General features: G+C 45.5%; 1 protein-coding gene across 1 annotated transcript in view; it reads right to left on the bottom strand.

Moving 5' to 3' along the window:
- Positions 1 to 4963: 4963 nt before the first annotated feature.
- Positions 4964 to 14161, bottom strand: part of tnn (tenascin N) — a 53825-nt gene continuing 44627 nt past the window's right edge. Inside the window, exons 14-20 of the mRNA XM_056293294.1 lie at positions 12070 to 12200; positions 11019 to 11157; positions 10603 to 10754; positions 9613 to 9709; positions 9263 to 9427; positions 8373 to 8536; positions 4964 to 6436 (exon numbers count right to left, since the gene is read on the bottom strand). Of these exons, the coding sequence (XP_056149269.1) occupies positions 6269 to 6436; positions 8373 to 8536; positions 9263 to 9427; positions 9613 to 9709; positions 10603 to 10754; positions 11019 to 11157; positions 12070 to 12200 (1016 nt within the window). The 3' untranslated portion in view covers positions 4964 to 6268. The remainder of the gene's footprint in view (positions 6437 to 8372; positions 8537 to 9262; positions 9428 to 9612; positions 9710 to 10602; positions 10755 to 11018; positions 11158 to 12069; positions 12201 to 14161) is intronic.

Genomic DNA, 14161 nt, shown 5'->3' with positions numbered 1-14161 from the left:
CACACATACAGAGAGAGGGGACAGAGAGGTCAGGAGAGAGACGGCGAGAAAGAGAAAGACAGAAGAGAGTAACTTCTCCTTTTCTGACAAACCCAGACGGATGACTTCTGCATTACGTGCTTCTCAAGTAATCCCAAAACGCCCGTTGTCGTCTGATGGCTAAACTTGATCATGAGAGTTTGATCCACGGGTTAGGAATTGAGTCAACTGTTTCTCGTGTAGGACGTGCAAGGCGGCTCGGGGGACAGCAGCAGTAGCTGAGAGATCAGGGACGGGCAAAAAAAAATAAGAGCTGACATATCTTAGCAGTAACAAAAGAAGAAGTGTTCTTACTGATCAAGTAAGCTAGGCTGAGAAAAGCAACTTGTTTCCACAAGACTTTTGCCGGAAATGTTGCTAACAAACCTGGGAGCTTCAATTCCAGTGTGTTCATAAGTTTTTTTGTTTTTTTTTATCCTCAAAGAGTTTTTCCAATATGTCTTTGAATTCCCAATTTTGGAAGTTTGGTTTTCATGAAAGTAACGAAGTGGAAAGCACCTTAGGATACGCTGCTAACTTTTTGATTTGCCTCGACGTAAGCTTGCAGCCCGGAGCAGCAGACAGCCACCCAAATGTACCCACATGCACACGTGCACGCACACATGCACACATGCACACACACACGCACACATGCATGCATGCACACATGCACGTACACATGCCGTTATTAAAAAAAGACATGTCTGTTTAAAAACGTGTGGTAATACATGACATTTTTATGCATTTCAGACATGTGTTAATGCTTTTGTCGACTTGCAAAACTCTGAATTGAGCTGAAAGACAGATAGAGAGATAGAGAGACAGAGCAAGAAAGCGATCGTTACTCAATCAATGCTGCTGTTGGCAAACACAGTTCTCTCACGCAAGTGAAAGACAACACACACACAATTTTTGGGAGGGGTTTTGGGGTGCCCAACACACCCCCTTCTGTTGTGTTTATCCTACCAGTACACTTGACCCGGTGCCATGGCGGGAACCAATCTCCTTTGAAGTAATTTGCAATTTCTGAGGCTGACAGAGTCTGTTGCATCAATAAGCTTTTGCAAAACATTCATTTTAAAGTTGAAGGGAAATTTTACGCCAGAAATAGTCGCCGAAACCAAATTCTCCAAAGTTCTCTCTAAACATCTCACAACCTGTCACATGGATCTCGTTTCCTTGCCCCTCCTATAGTCCATTACCTTCGCCGTCACCTTAACCCACCCTCCCAACTCCTCGCTCGTTACTCTGCTCCAAAACTGGTTTCGCTGCTACAATTCCCAACCAAAACTCTCGAATGAGCGGCAAGCAATTGGATTTCCTGCTTTCTCTCCCAGAATAACCTACTTGATCCAAATCAGTCTAGCATGTGAGGTCACCCCGCTAAGCCTATTCTTTTTGCAGTTACTGAAGCACTCGGTCAAAGATGGTTGTTAGTCATCCACCGCCATCCTCCGTTACCTATCTGCTGCATTTGACAAAGTAACTAACCAGATTATGCTGTTTGCGCTGATGGACCTTGGTATTGTTAGCAAAACACTTAAGGGATCCAGTCATACCTGACAGGGAGATCATATCAAGTATCATGGGCAGCCTCAGGGCTCAATGCTCGGCCTACTCCTTTTTACACTCTTTAACCTAACTTGGTTCAGTCGTTTTGTAACGCCTTTCCTACCATTGCTATGCTGATGATACTCAACTACATCTTTCATTTCCATCAGAAGACGCTGTGCAGGTTGCTGCTTGCCTGCCGTATCTGCTTGGATAAGGGAGTGGCGCCTCCAGCTTAACTTGTCCAAAACTGCCTGTGTAGTCAACCCATTCACGAGCTGAAGGAAGAATGACACCTGGGGGGGGGGGGGTTACGACACGTTCAAAAAAGGGCACCAAAAGAAAGACACCAACAGATGTTCTCACCTGCACCCTCATGAATGTTCGGGAGGGGCTTTTCCACAAAATAAAAGCAGGACTTCCCCGCATGGCATCAGAACTAAAGGAGCCAATCAAATGAATTGGAAAAGGTTGTCAAATCTACAGCGACAGTCCAGTGGATGTTCTGACTTCTTTTTAACACTGTCCAAAACTGAACGTCCACCCAGCCAACCCCTCCATCCCCAGGGGATATGTGCATCAGGCTCGGCGCATTAAAATGCCTGCCTTTCAGATCGGTAAAGAACCTTGGGGTGACGATGACAATGGGCTCCTGTTTTCTAACGGTGCTGTAAAATAGCTCTCATTCCTGCCACTTTGCTCTTCAGTATATCCGAAAGATCCTACTGTATCAAAGCATGCTGGGCAGTTCCTGGCCCAAGCCCGATTAAGTCATCTCTTTTAGAGAGAATATTGCCGTGGACTTTTCATCGGTCTCCTAGCCTACACAATCCAAATGCTGCAATGAATCTGGAATGATCCCGCATACTTGCTTCCACAATTCAAGATGTATGCAGTCTGGCCTCTCTTACAGCGGCTTCCTGTTTTTGGCTGTACGAAGTCCAAAACCTTGCTGCTGGCTTTTTTTTTTTTTGGGCAGTTCAAGGAACTGCACTGACTAACTTGCAGACTCATATCAACATTCACAACCTTGTTCCTCCTCTTCATTCTACCTCTGGAAGACTACAATCTATGCGCAATTTGAGAAGGCTGAGCTCTGACATATTTCATCAAGGCTGCTGACTCACTCGCTTCATTCAAGAAAAGCCTAAAAATGTCCCTTTCCCCACCCTACCTTAATCTATAAATGGTGTCCAAGCATGCCTGTGGTGCTAATACTTGGCATTGTTCAGCTATTTTAGAATCCCACATTACTTGCATCACTGTTGGTTTACTACTTGTTCCCACTTGAACTGGCTGCGCTTGACGGGGCATCCATCAACTCTTAACTGTGATGTGATCCAGGGCCCGAAGGTTGGCACACAAATACGTCTGCTAATTCCACTCGCTTGTAAGTTGCTAAGAATAAAAGCATTTCCTCAGTGAGAAAATGTAGTTTGCAAGAGTTCATTTGCTCTGATTACTTTTTGATTATTTGGGGGGGGGGAAACAATTAAAGCGTTGCCATCTAGCTTGATGAACACTTCACCACAAAGTTGGTATGATTCCCTTTTCAACAGTAATTTATGGACAGAGAGAACGTCCCCATGCAGTTTGATGGGTTTTAGACTTAATAAATCATTCTTAACAACACTGGCCATCAATAGCCAATTGTTAATGTACTACTGTTAATAACTGACTGAAAGATAGCGAAGCGTAAACGGAGGGACCTGAGATTGTGTGATAACAACACAAGACGTGTAACAAGCCATCGTGAGTTATCATGACGGTTATTGTGAGTAGTTATTCAACCTGAGGTAATATGGGGACAACACACGTCTGAAAGAAGGAACAAACTGAGTACTTTATACTTAGGCCACATTATTTCACAGTAGTCACACATAATTACAGACCCACACAATTTTGAGTAACTTCTAAGATTTGGGCACTTTTACACGAGTAAGCTTAACTCAACCGCTGCTTCTTATTTATTTATTTATTTAAATCCCCCCCCCCTTTGTCTCCCCAGTTGTTCCCGGCCAATTGCCGATCCGGGGAGGGCTGCAGACTACCACATGCCCCCTCCCAAACATGTGGAGTCGCTAGCCGCTTCTTTTCACCTGGCAGCGAGGAGTTTCACCAGGGGGACGCAGCGCGTGGGAGGGTCACGCTATTCCCTTCAGTTCCCCCTCCCCCGCGAACAGGCGCCCCGACCGACCAGAGGAGGCGCTAGTGCAGCGACCAGGACACCTGGCTTCCCACCCGCAGACACAGCCAGTCGTGTCTGTAGGGGTGCCTGACCAAGCCGGAGGTAACATGGGGATTCGAACTGGCGATCCCCATGTTGGTAGGCAACGGAATAGACCGCTATGCTACCCGGACGCCCTACCACTGCTTATTTTATATATATAAAAAGTCAAGTCTAGTAAATTCTTTATGAGACAGTACGAGCATGTTTCATGCCATAAGAGATATGAGAGACGTATGAGACAGAGACATATCTGAGAGATATGAGACATATGTGAGAGATATGAGAGAGATATGAGACATATGAGAGATATGAGAGAGACATATGTGAGAGATATGAGAGAGATATGAGACATATGAGAGAGATATGAGAGACGTATGTGAGAGATATGAGACAGAGAGAGATATGAGAGAGAGATATGAGACAGAGAGATATATGAGAGAGAGATATGAGAGACAGAGAGATATGAGAGATATGAGAGACATATGAGAGACATATGAGAGACAGAGATATGAGAGATATGAGAGAGATATGAGAGACAGAGAGAGATATGAGAGACATATGAGAGATATGAGAGATATGAGAGACAGAGAGATATGAGAGACAGAGAGAGATATGAGAGACATATGAGAGACATATGAGAGAGACATATGAGAGATATGAGAGAGAGATATGAGAGAGAGATATGAGACATATGAGAGAGATATGAGAGAGAGACATATGTGAGAGATATGAGATATGAGAGACAGAGAGAGATATGAGAGACATATATGAGAGAGAGATATGAGAGAGAGATATATGATTGACAGCTGATGATTGCTTATAGCATGAAACAGGCTTGAACTGTCTCATTAAGAATTTACTTGACTCACTGGATTATTTTGCTCCTTCTTTGTTGAGCGTTTCTTTAAACAAAGATATATATATCTCCCTCCTTGACATTACAGTGATGAATGCTAAACATTTCGAAGGCCAGTTAAGAAAGACAGTTGCGTCATCATCCACAGAACAAGAGAACAAGACAGACAGTATAGTCAACACGTCCACTTCAGTCAAAGCTGCACCTTCCTTCTTTCAATGAGTTCCCCAACCAACCCTCGTGTTACCGAGCCACTTACTTTAGGAAAAAGACAACAACGCTTTTGTTTTATTTCAAAATTACTTTTTTATTTTTTTCTTGGAATATGGGGTTTGAATATGGTTTGACCACAATATGCATTTGAAAATACAAAAAAAAAGTGTCATCCATTGTCTTTCACAAGTGTGATTCCTGACCTTGAATATATAAGACTGGCTAGAACACAACCATGTGAGCAGCAGAGATATTCCGTACAGAGATCTTTTTGGTGCCTAAAAACTTGGTGGCGGGGCGGGGCCCGCAAATAAACTCTGGCACATTTACAGAAAGATTGATTAATGTGCTCCGTCCTTGTCACGGGCTAATCGAGTTTGCAATAAAGTGTAAAATGTAATAAGGTAATATAGTCAAAGTCAAAGCTGTATTAATTTCCTTTGTCAGCTGTCCAGATTAAATATACCATTTTTGGTCATTAAATTCTCGAGGATGAGGTTGAAATGTAGCCCGATCGGTGTAGAACGTGGCCGCATTACACTGATTGATATGCAGTTTCCCTATCATATAAAAACAAAGCACTCGCAATATTGCCATTCCAGGAACTCATTCATTATTATTCCCCAAATTGTTCTTCGGGAGCCTAATGGGATGTCACACAGCCAGCCAGCTGAATAATCAGTGAAGTCGGGGCAGCAACACGCTAATTGTCGACACCTAATTCTCCCAAAGAAAAAAAACATGCCGCTTTCTCGACATCTTCTTCTTCTTCTTCTTCTTCTTCTTCACTCGTTGGCCACGACGACGATACTATACATAGCGGAAGTTGCTCATTACACATTTCACAAAACAGGAAATAAACATATATAGTACAGATATCCCATTTGTATCTGGGCTGTAGCCCTAAAATAAAAAAGAAAAAAAAGAAAAGGTGGATGCTATACAGCCAATGAAGATTTTGGCTCCCAATTTCGCAGCGGTTCTCCCCTATTCCGGGTTATAGGTCGAGACGGGCGGACGTCTTCCCGACGCGCCGAACTTCCTGTGACGTCAAACGCCGGACGAGTCAAAACTTAAAAAAATGGATAAAAGCTGCGAGTTCCTCCTGACCGTTTAACCCGCGAATCGCACTAAATCTAGGTATTTCTAAGCGAACCAACAGTAAACGAAACCCCTAATAAGTTACTTCTCCCAGCGGTACCGTAGGAAGCGTTTGTGTTTCTCCTCAACGAAGAGCGGTAACCCCGTCTACGAAGGCGAGAGAGGGTACAGCTCTTCGGACCGGCGGGAGTTCCCTTGGAGACGAGGCACCCGCGCGCCTCGCCCGCGTTAAATACGTACAGAAATGCCCAAACCAAGCGTGACGGCAGGTAAACGGCTGGCGACCTGTGGTCGCGGCTCTAGTGGGAGGGGCGTGTCACTTTCCTCTGAGAGGCCGCGCCCCCTCTCCGCTCTCTCGCCATCGCCGACCGCTTCTTCCTGCTGGACAGGGCGCCGACAGGCCGGATCTTCATCTCCGTGAAGTCCAGAGAGGTGAGGTGGCCCTTCCACGGCTCCCAGTTTACCCCCTGACAAGAGGGGAAAAAAAAGGGAAGACGTTATTTTGTCATTGTGCTCTCACAACTGTAAGCTACTAATAAGACACGTTAGCCCCTAGCTAACGGGTCTGACCCTTTAGCCGAGCGGTTAGCGATGTCGCCTTGTGGTGCACTACACTTCGTATCGAATCCCGCACCGGGCAAGAAAATAACCGGTTACACAACCAACGTGTTCTCTGCATTTAACCCATCCTACTGCATAGGGGCAGTGGGCAGCCACTGCACCCGGGGACCAACTCCGGTTCTTCGTTCCACCGCCTTGCTCATGGGCACAGGCAGGAGTATTACCTCTAACATGCATGTCTTTTTGATGGTGGGAGGAAGCCCAGGGAACATGCAAACTCCACACAGAAAGGACCCGGGACGGCCTGGGGTTCGAACCCAGCACCTCCTTGCGGTGAGGCAACAAGCACTAACCGCTGGGCCGCCGTGCCGCCAAGGGAGGAGCAGGGTGGGAAAGGAAAATATTGAAATAAAGGACGGCGGAAGGTGGAGGGACAAGGGAGTCGGCGGGAGGGGGGGGGATGCAATTCATTGTTAAAAAGGAAAGAGTGGATATGGAGGAGAGAGGAGGCACACTCAGAGGAGGGAAAATCAGTCTTCCTCAGAAATAATTACTGGTTTTGTTACCCCATCAGCCTCGCAAAGGAAAAGCTCCTATTTTATACCAGGTTCTGAGAAACGCATTCTCTCATCAGACCTGAAAGATCTGGGGCACATCTGCCTCACTTTAACGATCTGAAGTAAAACCCGAAATGAAAAATCTTGGGTGGGTTTTTCTTTTGATTGCTCACCAGGGAACCGTCTCTCTACCCGGATCATTACCACTGCCCGAGCAGAGCCACTGTCACTTTACAATACATACAATACGGTGAAAACAACGACAAGGGAGGATCGTTCGTCATCATTAAGATCATCATTACAAATAGAATTAGTAGTAGAAGTATTCATACTTCAGCATGAATGTAGCAGTATTACTGTTAAACAGTGAGACGAGCGTGCAAAATAGAAATCGTCTCATCTCAACATCGGCGCTGAACCCTATCCAGCACATGTTAAATTAATCAAGGCCAACGCTGAATATTTTATTTGTTGCATATGTGTTGTGCTAGAGGACGTCAGGGTGCGAGACACTAAGAAATGTAGTCTGAGTACACGCAGCGGTATTATTCAGTGTTATGAACTATAGATGAGGACAGAACATTCATTTTGAATTTAATCCACTATATAGTATTACCCCCCCTCCCCCCGTGGACAATAGTTCCTCATATTACCTTATGAGCCAGAGTTAAATACTGGGATTTCCTACAGCATTTGAGAAATATGTCCTTTTATAGATCCCGAGCACTGCTTCTTTTCCTTACACTCAGGAATCCCAAAACTTTGACGGCGAGTTCAGTCTGGTGTAAACACACAATACAATCAGTGCCATCTATTGGTGCTATTGCAGACTACAATCGGCTCCGGAGGAAATTGAAATTCAGCCGGCTTTGTCAAACCTAAGGAATCCAGCTCTGCTTGTTTGCTCATGTTGTTAATATGGAAGCACCTGACATCTATGACATTCCGGGTCAAAAAACCACTTCTGGTTATAAAAAAAAACAACAACATCTGTTTAATGTTGGAATTTAAATGCGTAGGCATGCCTGCTGTCAGGTGAATCATGCAAATAATGTTGTATTTGCATGTATGTTGTGTGTCTCTTGCTGTTTTGCGCTTTATGCACCAACGCAGGATGAATGAAAATCACTTCCATCATGCTGTCGAGATTGTGCAAATGTGTCACCGTATCTTGAAATCAAACAGAAAAAGAAACCCGGCATCCTCCTCCCAACCTTCCTCACACACATGCACATGCACACACACACTCACATGCACACTCACGTGCTCACATGAACACACTCACCATACTGTGTCTAATGTCACCCCATTTGCCGTTAAGGTTGGCCAAATGGCAGTTCTTGTACCACCAGGCGCCACGGTGGGTCAGGGCGCAATTACCCAAGGCAATATCATTATCAGAGTCTACTGTAGACCACGGCCGGCCCTGGTGGTAGGTCATAGCGTCGCCTGAGGATGGAAAAACAGTCATCAACAAAAACACACAAAAAAAACCCCAATAATTGCATTGTTTAAGTTTAAAAAAAAAAACAACAGCATAGAAAGCTCTGTGCAGTTTAGCTCCCAACATATTTCTACACTTCACCACCCACTACCTTTGCCTCCATCTGTTCTCTCAAAGAAATTCAATAAAATTCAACAAAAATAAAAAACAAATATATTGTTGCCCCTGCATATCTGCCTGGCTTTAAAGTTCAAAGAGGAATAGCTGTCTTCTGATATTGCCTTCTCCACAATGCCGCAACGACGGATAGAAAAATAGAGGGGGGAAAAAAATACACAACCGATGTGCCTCAATATTTAACAGATTTCAAGGTTACTTTCTCTCACCTAGTCTGTCTCCTCTTAAAGTGAGAGGCTGCAAATAAGCCTGGGTGACACCAGTTATTTTTAATGTATTTCCCCCAAAACTAAATAATCATAATGTTCAATAATTCAGGATGAGTACCAATTTTAACTCGGCATTATGGGTCTGCGTGTAACCGCGGCACATGTGATCAGTGTATTTCCTACATTGTCTATGTCATTTTCTTCTCTACCCATTTTCCCTCTCTGTAAGTCCTACTGTCTGAGTTCCTCTCGCTAGCTGTTCCTGTATGACAGCCTGACTTCAAACCTCCTCCGTCTCTGTGTTTTCTACTGTCAGAGTGGTGCTGCAGAAGTAAGGTGCCGCACCAGCTGTTCCACTGTATCTGCCGATGGTGAGTTTGAACTTCTGCTTGGATGGAGCGATCTTAAAGCTGTCATAGACGGCGTACGCTCTCTCTGAGCCCAGGCCCAGATCGAACCTCAGCTCATATCGGGTGGGAGTGTTTGTCATCTCGTAGATCTTATCCAGACCTTGAGGAAAGGACAGAATGTAAGAGAGAGCAAGAGAGTCAGAGAGACAGAAACAGAGAAGAAGGGAGGGGGGGGGATAAATCACATAAATCAATTTAATATGAGTTCTATAGAGTGCATCACCGTTCGAATGTGCATTTTTCAATTGCTTGGGGAAAAAAAATATATGTGTCTCTTGTGCTCACCGAGCCAGAACTCGTCTGTCAAGTTGCCAAATCCTGCAGCATACTGTCTCCAGCGCTTCATGAAGTCAAGCCTGCCGGTGTTACGGCGTTGGAGCATCTTGTATGGAGCGGGGCACAGGGGATGATATTTTTACTAATTACTTTTGTTGACACTGACGAAAACTGTTACATGATGGCATCAACGAAATCTGCATTCAGTTTTGTTTTTCAAACATGATATACCAGCATATAACAAATGTTTCCCCCCTTTTCTCCCCAGTTGTATCCGGCCAATCATCCCACTCTTCTGAGCCGTCCCCGTCGCTGCCCTACCCCCTCTGCCGATCCGGGGAGGGCTGCAGACTGCCACATGCCTCCTCCGACACATGGGGGATGTAGCGCATGGGAGGATAACGCTATTCCCCCCAGTCCCCACCCCCGAATGACCACAGGGGGCGCTACTGCAGCGACCAGGACATATACCCACATCTGGCTTCCCACTCACAGACACGGCCAATTGTGTCTGTAGGGACGCCCGACCGAACCGCAGGTAACACGGGGATTCGAACCGGCGATCCCCGTGTTGGTAGGCAACGGAATAGACCGCTACGCCACCTGGACGCCCGTAGCATATAACAATTTAAACTGCACCAGGGAACCTTTTGGATTTCGGCAGCATCTTTTACTTCAGTTGCCGCAACGATAACCAAGGAGCTTTTTCTTTTTTTTTCTTTTTTTAGGAACAAGACTCATGCATTTATTTAAAGCCGTCGCTCAAAAGACTATCGCAGAAGAAGAGGGTCTGTGTTCACAGATGAGGTAAAGTAAAATGACAACACTTACACATGTGCTGCGAAGCGATCCCTAAATTTCCACTGCAGCCCAAACTAAACCAATCACGGTACGTTAAAGCAAACAAGGTACCGTGTGCCGCTTTAATTATCATACGCTGGTGTATCGCGTCATTTTCAGGATGAGGGTGATTCGAAAAACACGACCGATCAGTCATACCAGCCAGCCGCCTCCGTCAGTGTCCATGTCGCAGTAAACATCTACTGGCTTGGAGTTGTCGTTATTAATATAGACAGTGTAGACGCCGTTCTTCCTATTGCCGTTTTTCATGATCTGAACACAGTCCATGGGGAAGGGGTAGAGCAGGCCAACTGGAGAAGAGGATGTGACATGGAGCGACATGTTGCAAACTGACACATTGTAACAGAAATTATATGATACAACATCAGCTATCATCATGCTATACATCATGTGATATGAAATCATGTTAACACAGCATGGCCAGAGGTAAACGGCAAGACAAACCAGATAATGTACAGAGACACACAAACTGAACTGAGCAGAAATCTGGACTGTTCCTTGCAGCCGACTACTACAAAAGAGAGAGAGAGGTACCACGGGTATCTTGCACTGACTTGTTTTGAAGACAGTCTCCACCAGCTTGCTCCTCTTGGCTCCCCTGTACGCGATGAGGGTGACAACATATTTCTTCCCCATCGCCAGACCGGACACCACCAAACGGCTCTGCCCGGCTACGAGCTGCTTCTCAACAGTCTGGCCACAACATGGAAACATATCGGTGGTATATGGTTTCTTCATACCTTGCAATGAAGCAAGACTTCTGTCCAAATTCATTTGCATGTATGTATGTATGTATGTATGTATGTATGTATGTATGTATGTATGTATGTATGTGTGTATGTATGTGTTTATACACACACACACACACACACACATATATTTATATATGGTGGATCCCTGCGACCCTGAGAGCAGGAGAAGCGGTTTGGATAATGGATGAATGGAGTAATTTGAGATGTGAAGTTACCATTTATTGCCACAAGAGGGCAGAATCCACTCTTATAATAACCATGGTTTATGTATGCTTCTGAAGTACTGTTATGAAGGGTCTTGACAGGCAGCACTATATTAACTCTTTCCACTGAGCTGTATCCTTTGTCAGTTAGGACCAGAAATCCCATACTGTTGTGAAAATATATGCCTCCACACATGAGGGTCAATCTTTATATTTCTATATGGTGTGAAGTAAAAAAAAAAAAGAGTATATAATGTCTTCTTGGGTCATTCACATCATGAGGGTCTATGGTTCCGAGAAGAAAATCATAACCCTGACTATAAACAAAGAAGGAGACTGAAGTGTTCGTCTTAAAACTGAAGATTTAGGGGAATCCTGGTGGCTCAATGTGCCAATGTACATATCTCTGGCTTACGAGTTGGAAATCCGACCATACTGTGAAATTACATTTACTTCTCCCACATTCCTGCTTCTATTCCCTCTGTTACACTAAAAAAAAAAGACTTTGGGAAAAAAAGACTTGGCCAACCAATCTACCAATCTGCATATGTGTGTGTGTGTGTGTGTGTGTGTGTGTGTGTGTGTGTGTGTGTGTGTGTGTGTGTGTGTGTGTGTTTGGAGTGGTGCATGCGTGAGAAACGGCTCAATACCTCTACGGTGCCATCTTCGGTTCTGTAGGTGAGGACATATCCCTCGATGTCGGCCAGTGGAGGGATCCAGGTCAAGGAGGCAGACTCCAGAGTCACATCTGCAGCATTCAGGTCCTTGGGAGCGTCAATGTCTGTGTGGAAGAGGGGTGACCAGAGTAGACAACAGTGGAGGAGTGTGTATTGGTGTGCATCACAGGTATGAAGCTCATTCGATAATCGGAGTGGTCAGTCAGCACAGGGCTGGATGAGTGGATGATTTCAGCACTGTTTTATATATGATGTTTTTTTTAAGCAAAAATTAAGAAAATGGTAATACGAAGTTTAAAAAAAACACTTTTCATTCAGTCATCCATTTATCAACTCAATTAACTAGTATCTCTTTTAACTACAAACTATTGTAGAGAACAGAAACGACTATGGCAGTCTGCTGCAAGATAGAAAGGGTCAGACTGTCCATCCATCCATCCATCCATTTTCCAAGCCGCTTATCCTAACCAGGGTCGCCGGACGCATGAGCCTATCCCAGCATTCAGTGGGCAGAAGGTGGGGAAACACCGGGGACAGGTCGCCGGCCTATCTCAGGGCCGACACATTCACACCTAGGGACAATTTCGTACGTCTGATTCACCTGACCTACATGTCTCTGGACTGTGGGAAGACACCGGAGCACCCGGAGGAAACCCACATAGACACGGGGAGAACATGCAAACTCCACACAGAGGACGACCCGGGACGACCCCCAAGGTTGGACAACCTCGGGGTTCGAACCCAGGACCTTCTTGCTGTGAGGCAACAGCGCTAACCACTGGGCCACCGTGCCGTGGGTCAGACTGTATGAGTTAAAAATTGCCCGAATCTCACAGACGGTATGATGACGGGCTCTGCAATTTGATATTCTCCCGAATATCCGTTTGCATTTGTCCTTGTGTTGCATTTAACCGAGAGTGCGTTGAATCCCGACCTCCCCGTGTTCATTATTTCTTGTCACACTCCCTCAGTTGCTGGAGCAAACCTCTCCCTCCCGCACAAGATTTTACAACATTTTTTTCTTAAACACAACACAACCACGGCTACTATTAATACGACTACTGTTCCCACCAACCGCAAAACATCCAGCGGCACCTTCATATGGTCACCAGTACTAGACGATTACTGTGTCGAGTTTCAGCTGTATGATTATCATTCCACCTGCAGTCTAACAATCCTGGCCAACATAAATCACTGCCCACTTCCAGAGCTAATTATTCTCTCCTTTTCTTTTCAGCTGTCGTGTGCCCCCACAGACACATCAGTCGTACTGTCCACTCATTGTCCACCCAACTGTTCAGGGGGATTAAGCTGACACAGGATAAGGTAGCTAACACGAGGATCCATGCTACATGACTAGTCTGAGATGAAGAAGATGTGCTGTGATATAGTAGGCCTCAGCCGCCCGCTGTTATAGAGGTCGGATAAAAATGTATGAATAAATGAATCGATTGATCGGGTGATTTTTTTTTTAATGTTATCAATCATTTGATCAATCGATTCGGTTCAATTCATCCATTCATTATCCAAGCCGCTGATCCAAATAGGGTCATGGGATGCTGGAGCCTAACCCAGCGGTCATTGGGCAGCAGGCGGGGAGACGCCCTGGACAGGCCACCAGTCCATCACAGGGCCCACACACACACACACACACACACACACACACACACACACACACACACACACACACACACACACACACACGCACACGCACAAACACACAAACACACACCTAGGGACAATTTAGTACGGCCGACTCACCTGACCTACATGTCTTTGGACTATGGGAGGAAACCGGAGCCCCCGGAGGAAACCCACGCAGACACGGGGAGAACATGCAAACTCCACACAGAGGATGACCCGGGATGACCCCCACGGTTGGACTACCCCAGTGTTCGAACCCAGGACCTTCTCGCTGTGAGGTGACCGCGCTGACCACTAACCACTGCTAACCACCGTGCCGCCCAGTTCAAGCCACATGGACTTATTTGTTGTTCTTGTAGTACTGTGGAGATCTTTCTGCTGGTTTTGAGCCCCTTCACAGCCCAGATAAACACTGTGTGGG

The sequence above is a fragment of the Lampris incognitus genome, chromosome 14, assembly GCF_029633865.1.
Source record: "Lampris incognitus isolate fLamInc1 chromosome 14, fLamInc1.hap2, whole genome shotgun sequence".
Classification (NCBI taxonomy): Eukaryota; Metazoa; Chordata; class Actinopteri; order Lampriformes; family Lampridae; genus Lampris; species Lampris incognitus.
This window is presented reverse-complemented; position numbering and strand designations above follow the sequence as displayed.